The sequence below is a fragment of the Hypomesus transpacificus genome, chromosome 1 (genome assembly GCF_021917145.1).
Source record: "Hypomesus transpacificus isolate Combined female chromosome 1, fHypTra1, whole genome shotgun sequence".
NCBI lineage: Eukaryota > Metazoa > Chordata > Actinopteri > Osmeriformes > Osmeridae > Hypomesus > Hypomesus transpacificus.
The window spans coordinates 10,723,197-10,737,905 of NC_061060.1; the positions used below are offsets into that span (position 1 = coordinate 10,723,197).

Here is a 14,709-nt window from a genome sequence, read left to right on the forward strand (position 1 = left end):
TCTCTCTCTCTCTCACTCACTCACTCACACACACACACAAAGTTTCCACGTTTATTTTGGAATCAGTGGATTATCTCCAGTATTTGCTGAGAGGAGAATCTCTTATTTCAGTGCCAGTGGATCTGCCCGTGGTCACTTATGAATAATTAAGATGCTCCCATCTTGCTGTGAGAACAAGTCTAAAACATGTCTTTCTTCTCCTCCTCTCTCCCAGATATGCGTTCTGATCTCTCTGCCCCCGGCGTGTTTGTGTCTTTGCACACCATCAGGGCAGAAACGCCCCACGCTCGCTAAGCCTCCCCACAATCCTTCATTGCGGCGCACAACTGCAAATGAGAACAATGATCCGCTAACAGGCAGATCAGTGGAGGTGGTCGAAGTAACCACCAACCTGGCAACCCTGACTATGTAGCCAATGGAAGAGGTAGAGGCTTTTGGAGGAGCTATGGCACAAAACTGCATGTGCAGCTAATAGAATCTGTATGCACTCCTACCTGTTCTTTACAAACTTGCTACACAGATACGCATAAACACACAAAACACACACGCACACACACACACTTGCGAGTTTGGATAGATGCCTCAGACCAGATCAAAGAGAGCAGAGAAGACAGAGAGATGCTGCTGAGAGAGACCCAGTACTCAGCAGAGATCAAAGCATGCATATAGCATGTGAATGAATTAGCCAAAATGCACAGCTATAAATAGCAACCGTGTAACCCGGAGGCCATGTCAAACCAGATTTTGCTCCATAACCCCCCCTTACTGCACACAGACACACACACACATCAGTTCACCCCCAGCCCCCACCCCCCTTTTTTCCCTCACCCCTGCCCTACTTTTGTCTTCCACCTATTATCCTCCTCTCCCTCCTCCTCTAACCCCTGCCCTGTCCCTGTCCCTTTCACCTGCTCCCCTTCACCTCCTCTCACCTCTGCATGCCTCCCCTGCCTCCTCCCTCCCACCCTCCTTACTTCATCTTCCCTCCCCTGCCTCCTCCCTCCCACCCTCCTTACTTCATCTTCCCTCCCCTGCCTCCTCCCTCCCACCCTCCTTACTTCATCTTCCCTCCCCTGCCTCCTCCCTCCCACCCTCCTTACTTCATCTTCCCTCCCCTGCCTCCTCCCTCCCACCCTCCTTACTTCATCTTCCCTCACCTGCCTCCTCCCTCCCACCCTCCTTACTTCATCTTCCCTCCCCTGCCTCCTCCCTCCCACCCTCCTTACTTCATCTTCCCTCCCCTGCCTCCTCCCTCCCACCCTCCTTACTTCATCTTCCCTCCCCTGCCTCCTCCCTCCCACCCTCCTTACTTCATCTTCCCTCACCCTTCCTGCTCCTTTACCTCCCCTCATCCCCCTCCTTTTCTCTTTCACGCTCGCTCGCCAGCTCTCACCTTCTCCAACCCATGCCTACATCCTCTGCCCTCCCCTCACCCTCCTCTCATCATCCCCCTCCACACTCCCTCCCCCTGTGTCTGCCACTCTCTTCTCTCTGCTCTTTTCCTCTCACCTCACCCCTAGCCTAGTCTGGAATTTGAAACAAGCTCCCTTTTCCAGCCCTCTGTCACACTCTCGTACGTAGCTCCAACTGACTTCAACAACAATATTTGGCGACAGCGCCTGGGACATTTCATTTCAGAAGACAGTGATGACAGCGGACGGTCGAAACACTACAACAAGAGCGGGTCTGCTGATTCGGCTGTGGGTGAGTCACAGAGGGTAGAAGGTTCTAGAAGGTTTTAGAGGGTGGAGGGGCTCAGACGTGGGGAGGGGGGGGGGGCGGTTAAAGGTTACCTGCAGGCCCAGGGGTTTCCAGCGTACGTTCCTGAGCAGGGCGGGGGTAGAGCTCAGCGTGTTCTGCGGCCTCTTCTTCAGCGTGAGGATGACTCCACACGGGTCCTCCCTCAGGGCGTTCACCAGGTTCTTCAGCTGCCACCCCACCTGAGTTACACACACACACGTCGGCTACCACTGCTGCTCATACACACACGCTGTTTGCCTCTGCTGCTGATACACACACACACACCCCGAGTCCAACTGCTGCTGTAACACACACACACTGGCTACTACCACCCCTTGCTACAACAGGCACCAAACATATTGCGATACATGCCACCAATAACAACACCAGAACCACATTGCCCACATTAGGAAGACCACAGCACTCTCCAGTGCTCCATGGGACCTATTCGAATCAGCACCGCCTCATCCCCAGACAATCATCATGATGGATAGATACAGAGGAGGTAGAACCTGGGTCTGCCTTCATAGAGGACATTGAGACAGGGGGGGAAAGGGTGAGGAATGGAGGAGGAGAATATAAGGAGGACATGGAGAAGGAGGGAACAAGGGAGAGGAGTAGGGGTGGGGTAGAAGAGGCAGAAGAAAGGAGGAGAGAGGAGGAATGGGAGATTATAATGAGAGAGAGGAGTATGTTAAAGAAGGATGGCGAGAGAATGAGGAATAAGGAAGAGAGAATAAGGAAGAGGTTAACAGAAGAGAGAGGGGAGGTTGGCAGAGAGAGGGAGGGAGATTGGGTATCAGAAAGGAAGGGATGGGGGAGAACTTAAAGAAAGGAGAGAAAGGAGAAGAGAGGAACACGAGCAGAATGTTGATAGGAGAGGCTGGAGGATGTAAGTGCTGACTGGAGTGTTTGTGTGAGTGTGTGTGTGTGGGTGGGTGTAGGTGTGTACATGTGTGTGCGCGTGTGTGAGTGTGTGAGTGTGTGTGGGTGTGTGTGTGTGAGTGTGTGAGTGTGTGTGTGTGTGTGAGTGTGTGAGTGTGTGTGGGTGGTCCGGTTGTCTCCAACATGCTCAGAGGACTCGTCAGACCATTGATTGGCTACACTAATTTCAGCTGCTGGAGGCATCCGCAGAGGCCACACACACACACACAGCTCTGCTCTGACCTTCCTGCTCTCACATACACACACACAGCTCTGCTCTGACCTTACTGCTCTCACAAAACACACACACACACACAGCTTCCATAGATGCTTCACACACAGCTCTGACTTGACCTTACTGCTCAAACACACGCGCACTGACACATACATGCACACACACAAACACACATGCACACACATACACAGCTTTATTCTAGCCTGACCCCTCACATACTGATAAGCTGTCATTGACAACCTCCCTCCACCCCTTCAACCCATCCCTCCGTCTGCATCATCCCCCAGTCTGGTGCTCCGTGTCTGGGTTCAGTTAGCGTTCAGTGGCCCCTGGGGTTCTGGGGCTGGTGCTGCCCGCCTTAGCCTTGCACCTTGCAGCCTAGATCAGTCCACAGTCTGCCTTCACTCATGCTCAGACCAAGGGTCAGCATGGGGACTTATGTCACAATACAACCAGGCCTTCTGCCCAATAAGGCCTCTTGTGGAAGGCTCAGAAAGTGGTAACCACCACTAACCCATCACCGATACCTGAAGAAGACTGTGTCAATCAGTTCCTCTTTCAACAATAAGCCATCTCTCCAACCAACAGAGGATCATTTCCTAACCCTACACTTTAACCAACAGTAGGGGTCTACATCGTTCCAACAATTTTCACAGGATGGGTGATGTTCTCTGGATACAGTGGATGTTGTCCGACCATCTCTTAGGTTGTTGTGGTCCAACAGAGGAACGAGACCCAGAGCACAGAGAAAAAAGCAGACAGCGTAGATCCTACATATGGAGGAGAGGATTGTGTCTGAATGCTCCGGGGGGGTCATTCCTCTCCCAGGTGCTGCTGATGGCCCCTGATCACGGCGTCTCCTCAAACAATCACAGGCTGGTTTCAGCAAATCCCACTTTTGATCTTAATGAAGAGTCTAGTTAACAAGTTTAACATCCTTGCTTCTGCAGAGGAGAGCAGAGCAGAGGAGATAAGAGATTGGAGAACAGGGAAGAGGAGAGGCAAGGAGAGATTGAAGAGGGGAGGAGAGCAGAGCAGAGCAGAGCAGAGGAGGGCAGAGGGGAGATTGGAGCATTTGCTGTCAGCTCATAATAGCTCTTAAGACAGACATAGTATAGACATAAATCTCCAGTATACTCTATGGAGGATAAGATCATGATGGACAGGTAAGACTAACACAATAGCAGGCCAACCATAAAGGAATCACCCTGACTGTGGAGTCTTATGAAGTACTCTAGTTTGAATATATAATACAATATTATTGAGGAGCAGTGTTTAATGTCTAGAGACCAGACCAGGTCAGCAGAGCATGTTTGGTTCTCATGGAGATCATCTTCTACATCACACAACAATAAAGGGTTGCGTGCAGCCTATATTGACTGGAGTGCCTTTCCGAGTCAGTCCCTCTCCTCCTCCTCCATCACTCCGTCCCTCCTGGAGCGAGGGATCAGTATAGCGAGCGGAGGGAGGGGATAATGAAGGGCTGGAGCCGGCGCCTGGCGGTGTGTGATCTGTGATGTCACCCCGAGGAAAGAGAGACAACACACAGCTCTCTGACCTGTCAGTCAAGCTCTCACTCTCTCTCTCTCTCTCTCTCTCTCTCTCTCTCTCTCTCTCTCTCTCTCTCTCTCTCTCTCTCTCTCTCTCTCTCTAACTCTCTCTCTCTCACTTTCACTTTCACTCTCTCTCTCTCTCTCTCTCTCACTCTCTCTCTCTCTCTCTCTCTCTCTCTCTCTCTCTCTCCCGCAGCACAGCTCAGCAGGCGCACACACACACACACACACACACACAAGAACTACACTCCAGGGCACGACTGAAACACAACACTACTCTTACACAGGTGCTTGCCTACAGGCTCCAACCTAACCCCAGATCATCTCTCACACACGCACACACACACACACACACACCAGAGCCACACAAGATGGCTGACAACTGCTCCCTATCTTCCTCACTCTCATCTCAGCAGCACCCGGGACTGCGAATGTGGGTCAGTGTCAGTCAGTGAAAGTGAGCTTTCAGAAGAGGAAAAGAGCCGACTGCGGAACACTGCAGGCGCTCGTATGAGCCCTGAGGGAAGACTTCAGCACAACTAGCACGCTATCGCTAATGTCAACGCTAACACGGAGATACAGCTCCATGGAACATCCTTAAACAACACCACAAGACACTTCCAAATGCACTTGGTGTATCAAACAGGGCCAGATACATCAACCATAACATTCAAGAGGGAATTTTGCTTCACTTTTTATAAAGTACTTTCCTAGCAGGAATGCCCGCAGCAGCAGCAGCGTAGAAAGGACGCAAAGCACCACATCACCGACACTCAACAAGCAGAATGGAACACAAAACATAGACTGCATAGACATGACGTAAGAACTTCCTAACTATAAACAATGAGTTGCGTGGTTTACAGATGACACACAAATTCATGCAAAAATGCGTTTTTTCACATGGGGATGAATCAGGTGACGCTCGCCGTCTCAAGTGGGAGTCTAAGTGGCTAGACAGGAAACGGAATCCCAGGGTGCTTTTCTGCTACTCACCACAGTCTGGTGGTTGACCTGGATCACTTCGTCCCCAGCGTGGATCTTCTTACACTGGTCAGCAGGAGACTGGAGACAGTGAGGGAGGGGGCGAGGGAGGGGGGCGAGGGAGGGGGCGAGGGAGGGGGGGGCGAGGGAGGGGGCGAGGGAGAGAGAATGTGAGGTTGGAAACAAAAGTGAAACAAAAGAGAAAGAGCAGGGAGACAGAGAGACAGTGAGACCGAGAGAAAGCAAAAGAAAGAGAGAGAGAGAAAGCAAAAGAGAGAGAGAGAGAGAGAGAGAGAGAGGAGAGAGAGAGAGAGAGAGAGAGAGAGAGAGAGAGAGAGAGAGAGAGAGAGAGAGAGAGAGCAGGTTTATTTGTCTATGGGATGTGTGGGTGTTTCTGAGTTGACTCACGTTCTCTGTGGTCCCAGTGATAACATGGAGGCCGTCATACGTGGACTTGATGTACATACCCTGATGCAATCACACACATATACCAGGGAGACATCAAACATACACGCAGAGTACAGAATACCTTCCAGACTGCTACAGTGAAGATCACAGGCTAAATGACTCAGTTTGACAGCAAGCCTTTCATCAGTTGCATGTGGGAGGTTTGAGAGGCTGTGTGTGTGTGTGTGTGTGCTGTGTGTTGTGTGTTGTGTGTGTGTGCTGTGTGCTGTGTGTTGTGTGTTGTGTGAGTGTGTGAGTGTGTGTTCATACCAGGCCTTCGCTGGGCATGATGCTGGTCAGGTGAACAACCTCCAGATGTGCAGACTGAGAGACCAGAGAGTCTGACGACAACGAAATGATGTGGTCACATATCCCTGCCAGAGTCTTGCACTGAGAGAGAGAGAGAGAGAGAGAGAGAGAGAGAGAGAGAGAGAGAGAGAGAGAGAGAGAGAGAGAGAGAGAGAGAGAGAGAGAGAGAGAGAGAGAGAGAAAGAGAAAGAGAGAGAGAGAGAGAGAGAGAGGACGTGTGAGATAGAGAAAGATGAACAATGACAGAAAGAGACAGGGAGAGATTGAGACAGAGGGGAGAGGACAGTAGAAAGAAAGAGAGGAGGAGGACAGAGAGTGATTGGTTTGTTCATGTGGGACATCCTGACCTACCTACAGGAGGTAAAACCAGAAATCATTTCATCAGATTGTTCCGCATCAGCGCCCCCTTCGCTCTAACACGGGGGGAGGCAGTGACAGAACAAACCTCCCGTCACACTCACTGTCCACTCATGCCAAGACACGACCACAGATGGAACAACAAAATCTCCAACAATAACATCAAAGCCCAGCAGTATCTCAGAGGAATCTTCTGATTCGGTTATCTATCAAAACACTGAGAAAAAAAGCAGCTTTCGTTTTTTCTTTTAGGTAATCTATATAGTTTTTTCGAGTCGGGGTGCAATTAAAGTAGGCTTATCACACTGTGTAGACTGTACTTTAGAAAAGATAACTATTATGAAATGGAAGCTCCATCTTGCATTTGTTCTAGATGAACCTTGAATGTGTTTCAGGCTATTTGTCTGCTTGGTCACGCATGAGAGCTCATTTATCCTCCACAAACATCTCTGCCGTCTAATCCACTCTGACTGCAGAGAGCCAACGCTAACTGTTATCCTGCTATCTTGCATCACTTGTGCGCACACACACACATTTTCACACAGACACACATATTGTATGTGCACACACATTACAACACAGAAGCACACACAGACACATACATGCATGCACACATACATACACACACAGGCATTATGCTACAGATACACACAAATACAGAGGACACAGGCAGAGGACAACAAACTCTGCATAAAATTATCTTCAAATCTGACCCCAATCCTAATGAGCAATTACAGGATTAGAGCTATTTTTTATGTGGGGAGAACAGACATTCTTCAAAGAGGTACACAAACATGCTTGCTCACACACACACACACACACACACAAGCATGCACACATGCGCAAGCTCAGTGCCTATGATTCATTTCCAAGGAGGGAGAGGGTGGAGAATGATCAGTAAGCTGCTACAGTGTTGCCTCCAGTTGAGCCCCACAGACAGACTGTTCTCCAGACCAGAGAGAGCGACAGAGAGAGAGATAGAGAGAAGGGGAGGGGAGAGAGACAGCGAGAGGGCGAGAATGAGAGAGGCGGGGAGCCAGTGAGACAGAGTGAGAGACCGAATGAGAAAGAGGGTGAGAAAGGCTGAGTGAAAGAAGGAGAAATAGAAAAGGGGAGATCTCTCCTTTCTGGGTCAGCTGTGTGGATATGTCAGTTATACCTATCCAATTCGGCACCGTTGAAAAATCCCATTTGGACAACGTGTGTTTCCTCAAGCCATGCACCTGCTGAACGCTGCGTCTCCCTCTGCTCTAACACCAAACAACCCAATGTTGTTGTTGTGGTTGTTGTTGCGTCTTTTACAAAACCATAAATAAAGACTCTTAGACCTGATTAGAAGATTGCACCTATGACGCAGTGTGTAACATCTGTAAGCTCATCTCATGCTCCACATAATCTGACTGCACGAGCTGGACAGAAGCCCAGATCCTAACCCTAACATCTTAGGAGACATCAGGATGGGAGGGTTTATGAGGGTTTATGAGGGTTAGGCCCCCTGCCCCAGCCCCAGCCCCAGCCCCTGCCCCAGCCCAAGCCCCTGCCCCAGCCCTCCCACAAAGAGAAGAGTTCCAGTGGCCTCGGATAACAGCTGAGAGTAAGTGAGGTTCTACCAGACTGCTGAGAGTAAGTGAGGTTCTACCAGACTGCTGAGAGTAAGTGAGGTTCTACCAGACTGCTGAGAGTAAGTGAGGTTCTACCAGACTGCTGAGAGTAAGTGAGGTTCTACCAGACTGCTGAGAGTAAGTGAGGTTCTACCAGACTGCTGAGAGTAAGTGAGGTTCTACCAGACTGCTGAGAGTAAGTGAGGTTCTACCAGACTGCTGAGAGTAAGTGAGGTTCTACCAGACTGCTGAGAGTAAGTGAGGTTCTACCAGACTGCTGAGAGTAAGTGAGGTTCTACCAGACTGCTGAGAGTAAGTGAGGTTCTTCCAGACTGCTGAGAGTAAGTGAGGTTCTACCAGACTGCTGAGAGTAAGTGAGGTTCTACCAGACTGCTGAGAGTAAGTGAGGTTCTTCCAGGCTGCGGAGAGATTTAGGAACGAAGAGTCTGATGCAGGGCACAGCCAAAAGTTTTCAGCTTTACCCCCCCACACACACAAAGACACACACTCACACACCAACCCCTCCTCTGTTTTACCTCTGTTCTCTCTCGTTCTCTCGATCTCTCGTTCTCTCGTTCTCTCTCTGTCTCCCTCCCTCCCTCTCTCTCTCTCTCTCTCGCTCCTATTGTTGTTTTTCTTGCTGCCTTTTCCTCTGTTTCTATCCCTCTCTTTCTCTCTGCAGCTGTGTATCTTGCTGTGTCACACCAAATACACACATCTGGGACATAGTTGTATAATATATGCACTCCACATGCATGAATATGGTATATGAAACATACACACACAGGCATGCACAGTGACACAGACACACACAAAAGCGCAAGCACACACACACTGGAATATTAACAAACAGACACAGCTATAATATCATTATATAACGTCTCCTATCCTTATGCATACATGGATGCACATAAACAGACACAGACACACTTACCCATACAGACACACATCAACTCACATACCGAGACAGTCACACACTTACAAACACACGTCACGCTACATCAAACACACAGGCACAGGCACACACACATGTATACTCTGCCTTTTTCCTTGTCTATTTTCTCTCTTTCTCTCAGTCTCTTTCCCTCTCCCTTTCCTACTTTCCATTCCACCCCTCTTTTACACAAACAAACATCAACTATAGAGAGTATTCACACAAATATACACACACCCAAATACCACACATACACTCACTCACTCCCACACACACATACACTCTCTCACACACACACACTTCCTAACCCTCTCCATCTGATTGCTGCAGGCTGGAGTCCAGAGGGGAACAGAGCAGCAGTGAGTTTTGCATTATTGAGCAGAAAGTGACAAATGCCCTACTCTATATGGAGCTAAGCAGCTTCCTCTGTCTACCGCCTCTCCAGCACACACTCATCCCACAGTGAAGGACTAGGGGAGCCGGGGGGGGGGGTTCCTTGGCATAGTACGTGGCATATAATTCTGCTGTGCGCGTCTGCTTGTGTGTGTGTGGGCATGTTTGTGTGCAAACCACCATAATTGAGCAGTCCCTTCACCTCCACTTCCCTGATTCCCACAAACTCAGTAAACAAACATGAGCAATGAAGCAGGCATCCACAGACAACCCCTCTTCCTCTCCCACTCTCTGCCTCTCTGTCTTTCTTTCATTCTCTCTCTCCTCTACCACTCTGTTTCTCTTTCTCTCTCTCCCTTTTTGTCACCTTCTCCGACTCTTTATTTGTCTTTCTATTGCCCCCCTGTATCTCTCTCTCTCTCTCTCTCTCTTGCTTTCCTGCTCCTTTCATGCTGTCTCTCCCTTTCACACATAAACCTCCCACGCAAAGCAGATTCAGTCATGTGTGGCCCATTTGAGTCTGGCACTCAGTCAGTGTCAGTAAGTGTGAGTGTATGTGTGTTCCTCCATCCACACACACACACACACGCACACACACGTGTGCATATCTGAGCTCATTCACATAAACACTTTACCCGAACACTAACGATAAGCTCAAGCACACATGTGAACGTGTCGATGCACGGTCGTGGCACATTCAAACTTTGAAACCAACATGTAGGCCTAGCTGGTACTGTGGTGGCCTCAGTCCCACCCACACACAGGAGGTCGCACGCTGGGCCGGGGCATCACATGACGCTGACCCTGACAGGGACCAGGGCATGTCAGCAAACAACTGTCACTCCACATCAGATCACGGCTGTTCAGTCTGGTAGATTGCTGACTGGAGGATGGCCAACCAATGACCAGACTTCTTTTTTTTCAGAGGCTGGAGGTAGTGGGGTCATACGTAGATGTGGCGTGGGGGAGAGTCTGTGGGGGGGTGACTGGGGAGGGGTCTGAGGGGCGGGAGCAGGATGGTGTGGAGGAGGGAAGTGGAGAACGTACCACATGGAGGATCTTGTTCTCGGTCTCGTACACCGTGCAGTCCTGCAGAGAGAAAGAGAGAGAGAAACGGAGAGAGAGAGAGAGACCATGATGAGAACACCCAAATGCTCAAATAAAGACATCAGTAGAGCAGCTCAAATACCATCTGTTGTAGATTTGAATAAAGAGAATAACAGATAGAAGGACAGAAAGACATAGCCAAGAGAGAGAGAGAGAAAGATACAGTTAGAGAGAGAGAGATAGCACACATTGAGAAACACAGAGAGCCAGAGAAACACAAAGATGGAGGAGTGTGTGTGTGTGGGGGGGCTGTTCCACCAGTTAACAATAGCTCTCGCCCCAATCTCTGGCTCACTGCTTCCCAGAGCAGGGCTGTTGGCTGTAGAAAGGATATTAGCACACACATCATTTGTAAGAGACCCAAAGCACCTCCTCTATGGTGGCAGCAAGATCTCAGTCGGGACCAACAGAACCTTATCCGAAGCACTGGATTGCCAGGTCAGGTTTACTTTTATGCATTTAGTTGACCGTTTTATCCAAAGCGACTTCCAAGACAGAGTTTTACAAAAGTGCATAGGTCACTGATCATAACAACGAGATAGCCCCAAACATTGCGGGTAGCCAAACATGAAGCATACATTGTGAAACCAAATATATCTTAAATATATAAATATTAATATATAACCGTAAGTGAATCCCCATATATGACTTCATCTGAACCAGTATATAACCATATGTGAACCACTATGCCCATATCTGGACCCAAACAAACGTACAGTTTTGGGCCCAATGTGAGGTGATGTTGATCCAGTGTGTCTCCTTCTGTCCCCACTGCTGGGAGACTCTGGTCTGCATGGCCCCGAGGATCTCTCTGGGCACACAGACTAAACACACCCTACACCGAGGATCTCTCTGGGCACACAGACTGAACACACCCTACACCGAGGATCTCTCTGGGCACACAGACTAAACACACCCTACACCGAGGATCTCTCTGGGCACACAGACTAAACACACCCTACACCGAGGATCTCTCTGGGCACACAGACTAAACACACCCTACACCGAGGATCTCTCTGGGCACACAGACTAAACACACCCTACACCGAGGATCTCTCTGGGCACACAGACTGAACACACCCTACACCGAGGATCTCTCTGGGCACACAGACTAAACACACCCTACACCGAGGATCTCTCTGGGCACACAGACTAAACACACCCTACACCGAGGATCTCTCTGGGCACACAGACTAAACACACCCTACACCGAGGATCTCTCTGGGCACACAGACTAAACACACCCTACACCGAGGATCTCTCTGGGAACACAGACTAAACACACCCTACACCGAGGATCTCTCTGGGCACACAGACTAAACACACCCTACACCGAGGATCTCTCTGGGCACACAGACTAAACACACCCTACACTAACACACACTACACCAACACACCCTACACTAACACACACTACACCAACACACCCTACACTAACACACACTACACCAACACACCCTACACTAACACACACTACACCAACACACCCTACACTAACACACATTACACCAACACACCCTACGCTAACACACATTACACCAACACACCCTACACTAACACACACTACACCAACACACACTACACCAACACACCCTACACTAACACACACTACACCAACACACCCTACACTAACACACACTACACCAACACACCCTACACTAACACACATTACACCAACACACCCTACGCTAACACACATTACACCAACACACCCTACACTAACACACACTACACCAACACACACTACACCAACACACACTACACCAACACACCCTACGCTAACACACACTACACCAACACACCCTACACTAACACACACTACACCAACACACCCTACACTAACACACACTACACCAACACACCCTACACTAACACACCCTACACTAACACACCCTACACCAACACACCCTACACTAACACACACTACACCAACACACACTACACCAACACACCCTACGCTAACACACACTACACCAACACACCCTACACTAACACACACTACACCAACACACCCTACACTAACACACACTACACCAACACACCCGTCACTAACACACACACACCAACACACCATACGCTAACACACACTACACCAACACACCCTACGCTAACACACATTACACCAACACACCCTACACTAACACACACTACACCAACACACCCTACACTAACACACACTACACCAACACACCCTACGCTAACACACACTACACCAACACACCCTACACTAACACACACTACACCAACACACCCTACGCTAACACACACGACACCAACACACATATACAGACAGCCTTGGGCACATGTCAACTAGAGGACACCAATACAGTCCACGTCAAGGCCATCACTCAATGTGTGTGTGTGTGTGTGTGTGTGTGTGTCCAGGCTCACATATGGTGTGTATGTATCTCTGTGTAACTCTTGCAGGAAGAACTCCAAAGTTAGGATCAGTGTCAGGCCTGAGGCACGGCTGCTCCTGTGATGGGCCTCACTGTGCCTATGGCCTCCGCACATGCTGCCCATACACTGAAGTATGCTCCACAGAGTCATACAACTGCGCATAGTACTTACATAACATCCGTGCACAAAGGGAGTGTGCATGTGTAAAGAGTGCACTTTGGGATGACAGTGTGTGTGTGTGTGTGTGTGTGTGTGTGTGTGTGTGTGTGTGTGTGTGTGTGTGTGATGTGTGCTTGTGTGTGAAGGCCACGGGGAGCGTACCTGTTGTACAATGGTGGTGAGCTCCAAGCACAGTTGGACTATGTTGTTCTTCAGGAGGGAATACTCTGTCACGCTGGCAAATGGTGACCTACGACAGAGTGGGGAACATTCAGAAACTGTTTAAAAAAAAAGGGGAGCATTCATTCTACTCAGTGCTTTGCAGCCTTGCTGAGATACATTAATTATCAAATTATTTAATTATTGTTATATATGCACTAGAAACTTCTATACACCTATTGATTGTGTAATTGACTGGTCAATTACACTATTTTAACCTTTACCAGAAATGAGGTGAAGAGTTGCCTCCACCAACTTCCTGCCCACACACCTGCCAATCACTGCCCTACCTGTCCAGCCAGGCCAGCAGGTTCTTGGCTGCTCCAATCAGATCCACCACGGAGGTGAGGAAGTCGTTGGGCAGCCTGCGGGAAGCACGGCCATCGTAGTGCCCGCCCCTCCGCCGGCCCAAGATGAAGTTCTGGAGGTTCTTGGCTGAGGCGTTGAGTTTGTGGGACAGGGTCCGCAAGTTCTCTGTCTCCAGGCCATAGTTCTGCAACACAAATAACACACCACACACACCACACACACCACACACACCACACACACCACACACTCCACACACACACCACACACGCACCACACAAATGCAGTCAAATCAATATGGCTTCTGGAGTTTGAAGCAGTATGATCGAGTTTGTGAGAGTGGCAGTGGATGAAAACAGAAGAAGTCCCAGTTGGTGTGTATTTATCCGTCTGTCGAGCGTTTCAAAGCCAGCTGTCAAACTTGCTGCTGCGACTTTAGGACAGTAGAAAACCAGCTTCATAGAAACACCACTGTGCTATGACTCAGACACACAGACGTGTACACTCCCACACACTAACACACACTTGTACAGTCTCTCACACGCACACACACACACACACACACACATGTACACGCACACACTCAGACAGACCTGGTGAGCCATATTATGCTCTGCTGCCCATGACACCTCCAGTCAAGTCAGATAGAGACTGATTTCTGCTGACACGAACCCATCACATACGCATCCCCGCACACACGCCCACACACACGCATGCACCCACACTCACGCACACTCTCACACGTACACACGCGCACACTGGTTGCTAGATGTATCTAATCGTGCCCTGTGCTGCATCCTCAACCTCAAGTTATGCTCTAAATTATCACGACGACAGTGCAGTGTCTACAGCACAAAGGGAAGAGAGATGGAGGGTGAGACAAATGGAGACTGGTACCCCTATTACTGTAACTGAAACTAGACCAAGACCACATCAAATGTGTATGTTGTTCTGTAATGTGCATGTACTGCACTGTACTGAATTCATGCACACACACATTTGTGTGTCCATTTCTCTGCGTGTGTGCATGTGCGTGTGTGTGTG

At 49.4% G+C, this 14,709-nt stretch overlaps 1 protein-coding gene across 1 annotated transcript in view; it reads right to left on the reverse strand.

The window, feature by feature from the left end:
• The window catches only part of LOC124466728 (connector enhancer of kinase suppressor of ras 2-like), a gene marked incomplete at its 5' end in the record, with an annotated part of 28,611 nt that extends 14,729 nt beyond the window's left edge, over positions 1–13,882 (reverse strand). Inside the window, 7 exons of the mRNA XM_047018529.1 lie at positions 1,794–1,940; positions 5,446–5,514; positions 5,842–5,901; positions 6,151–6,270; positions 10,522–10,563; positions 13,303–13,390; positions 13,650–13,882. Coding sequence (XP_046874485.1) covers positions 1,794–1,940; positions 5,446–5,514; positions 5,842–5,901; positions 6,151–6,270; positions 10,522–10,563; positions 13,303–13,390; positions 13,650–13,882 — 759 coding nt within the window. The remainder of the gene's footprint in view (positions 1–1,793; positions 1,941–5,445; positions 5,515–5,841; positions 5,902–6,150; positions 6,271–10,521; positions 10,564–13,302; positions 13,391–13,649) is intronic.
• Between the last annotated feature and the right edge of the window lie 827 nt (positions 13,883–14,709).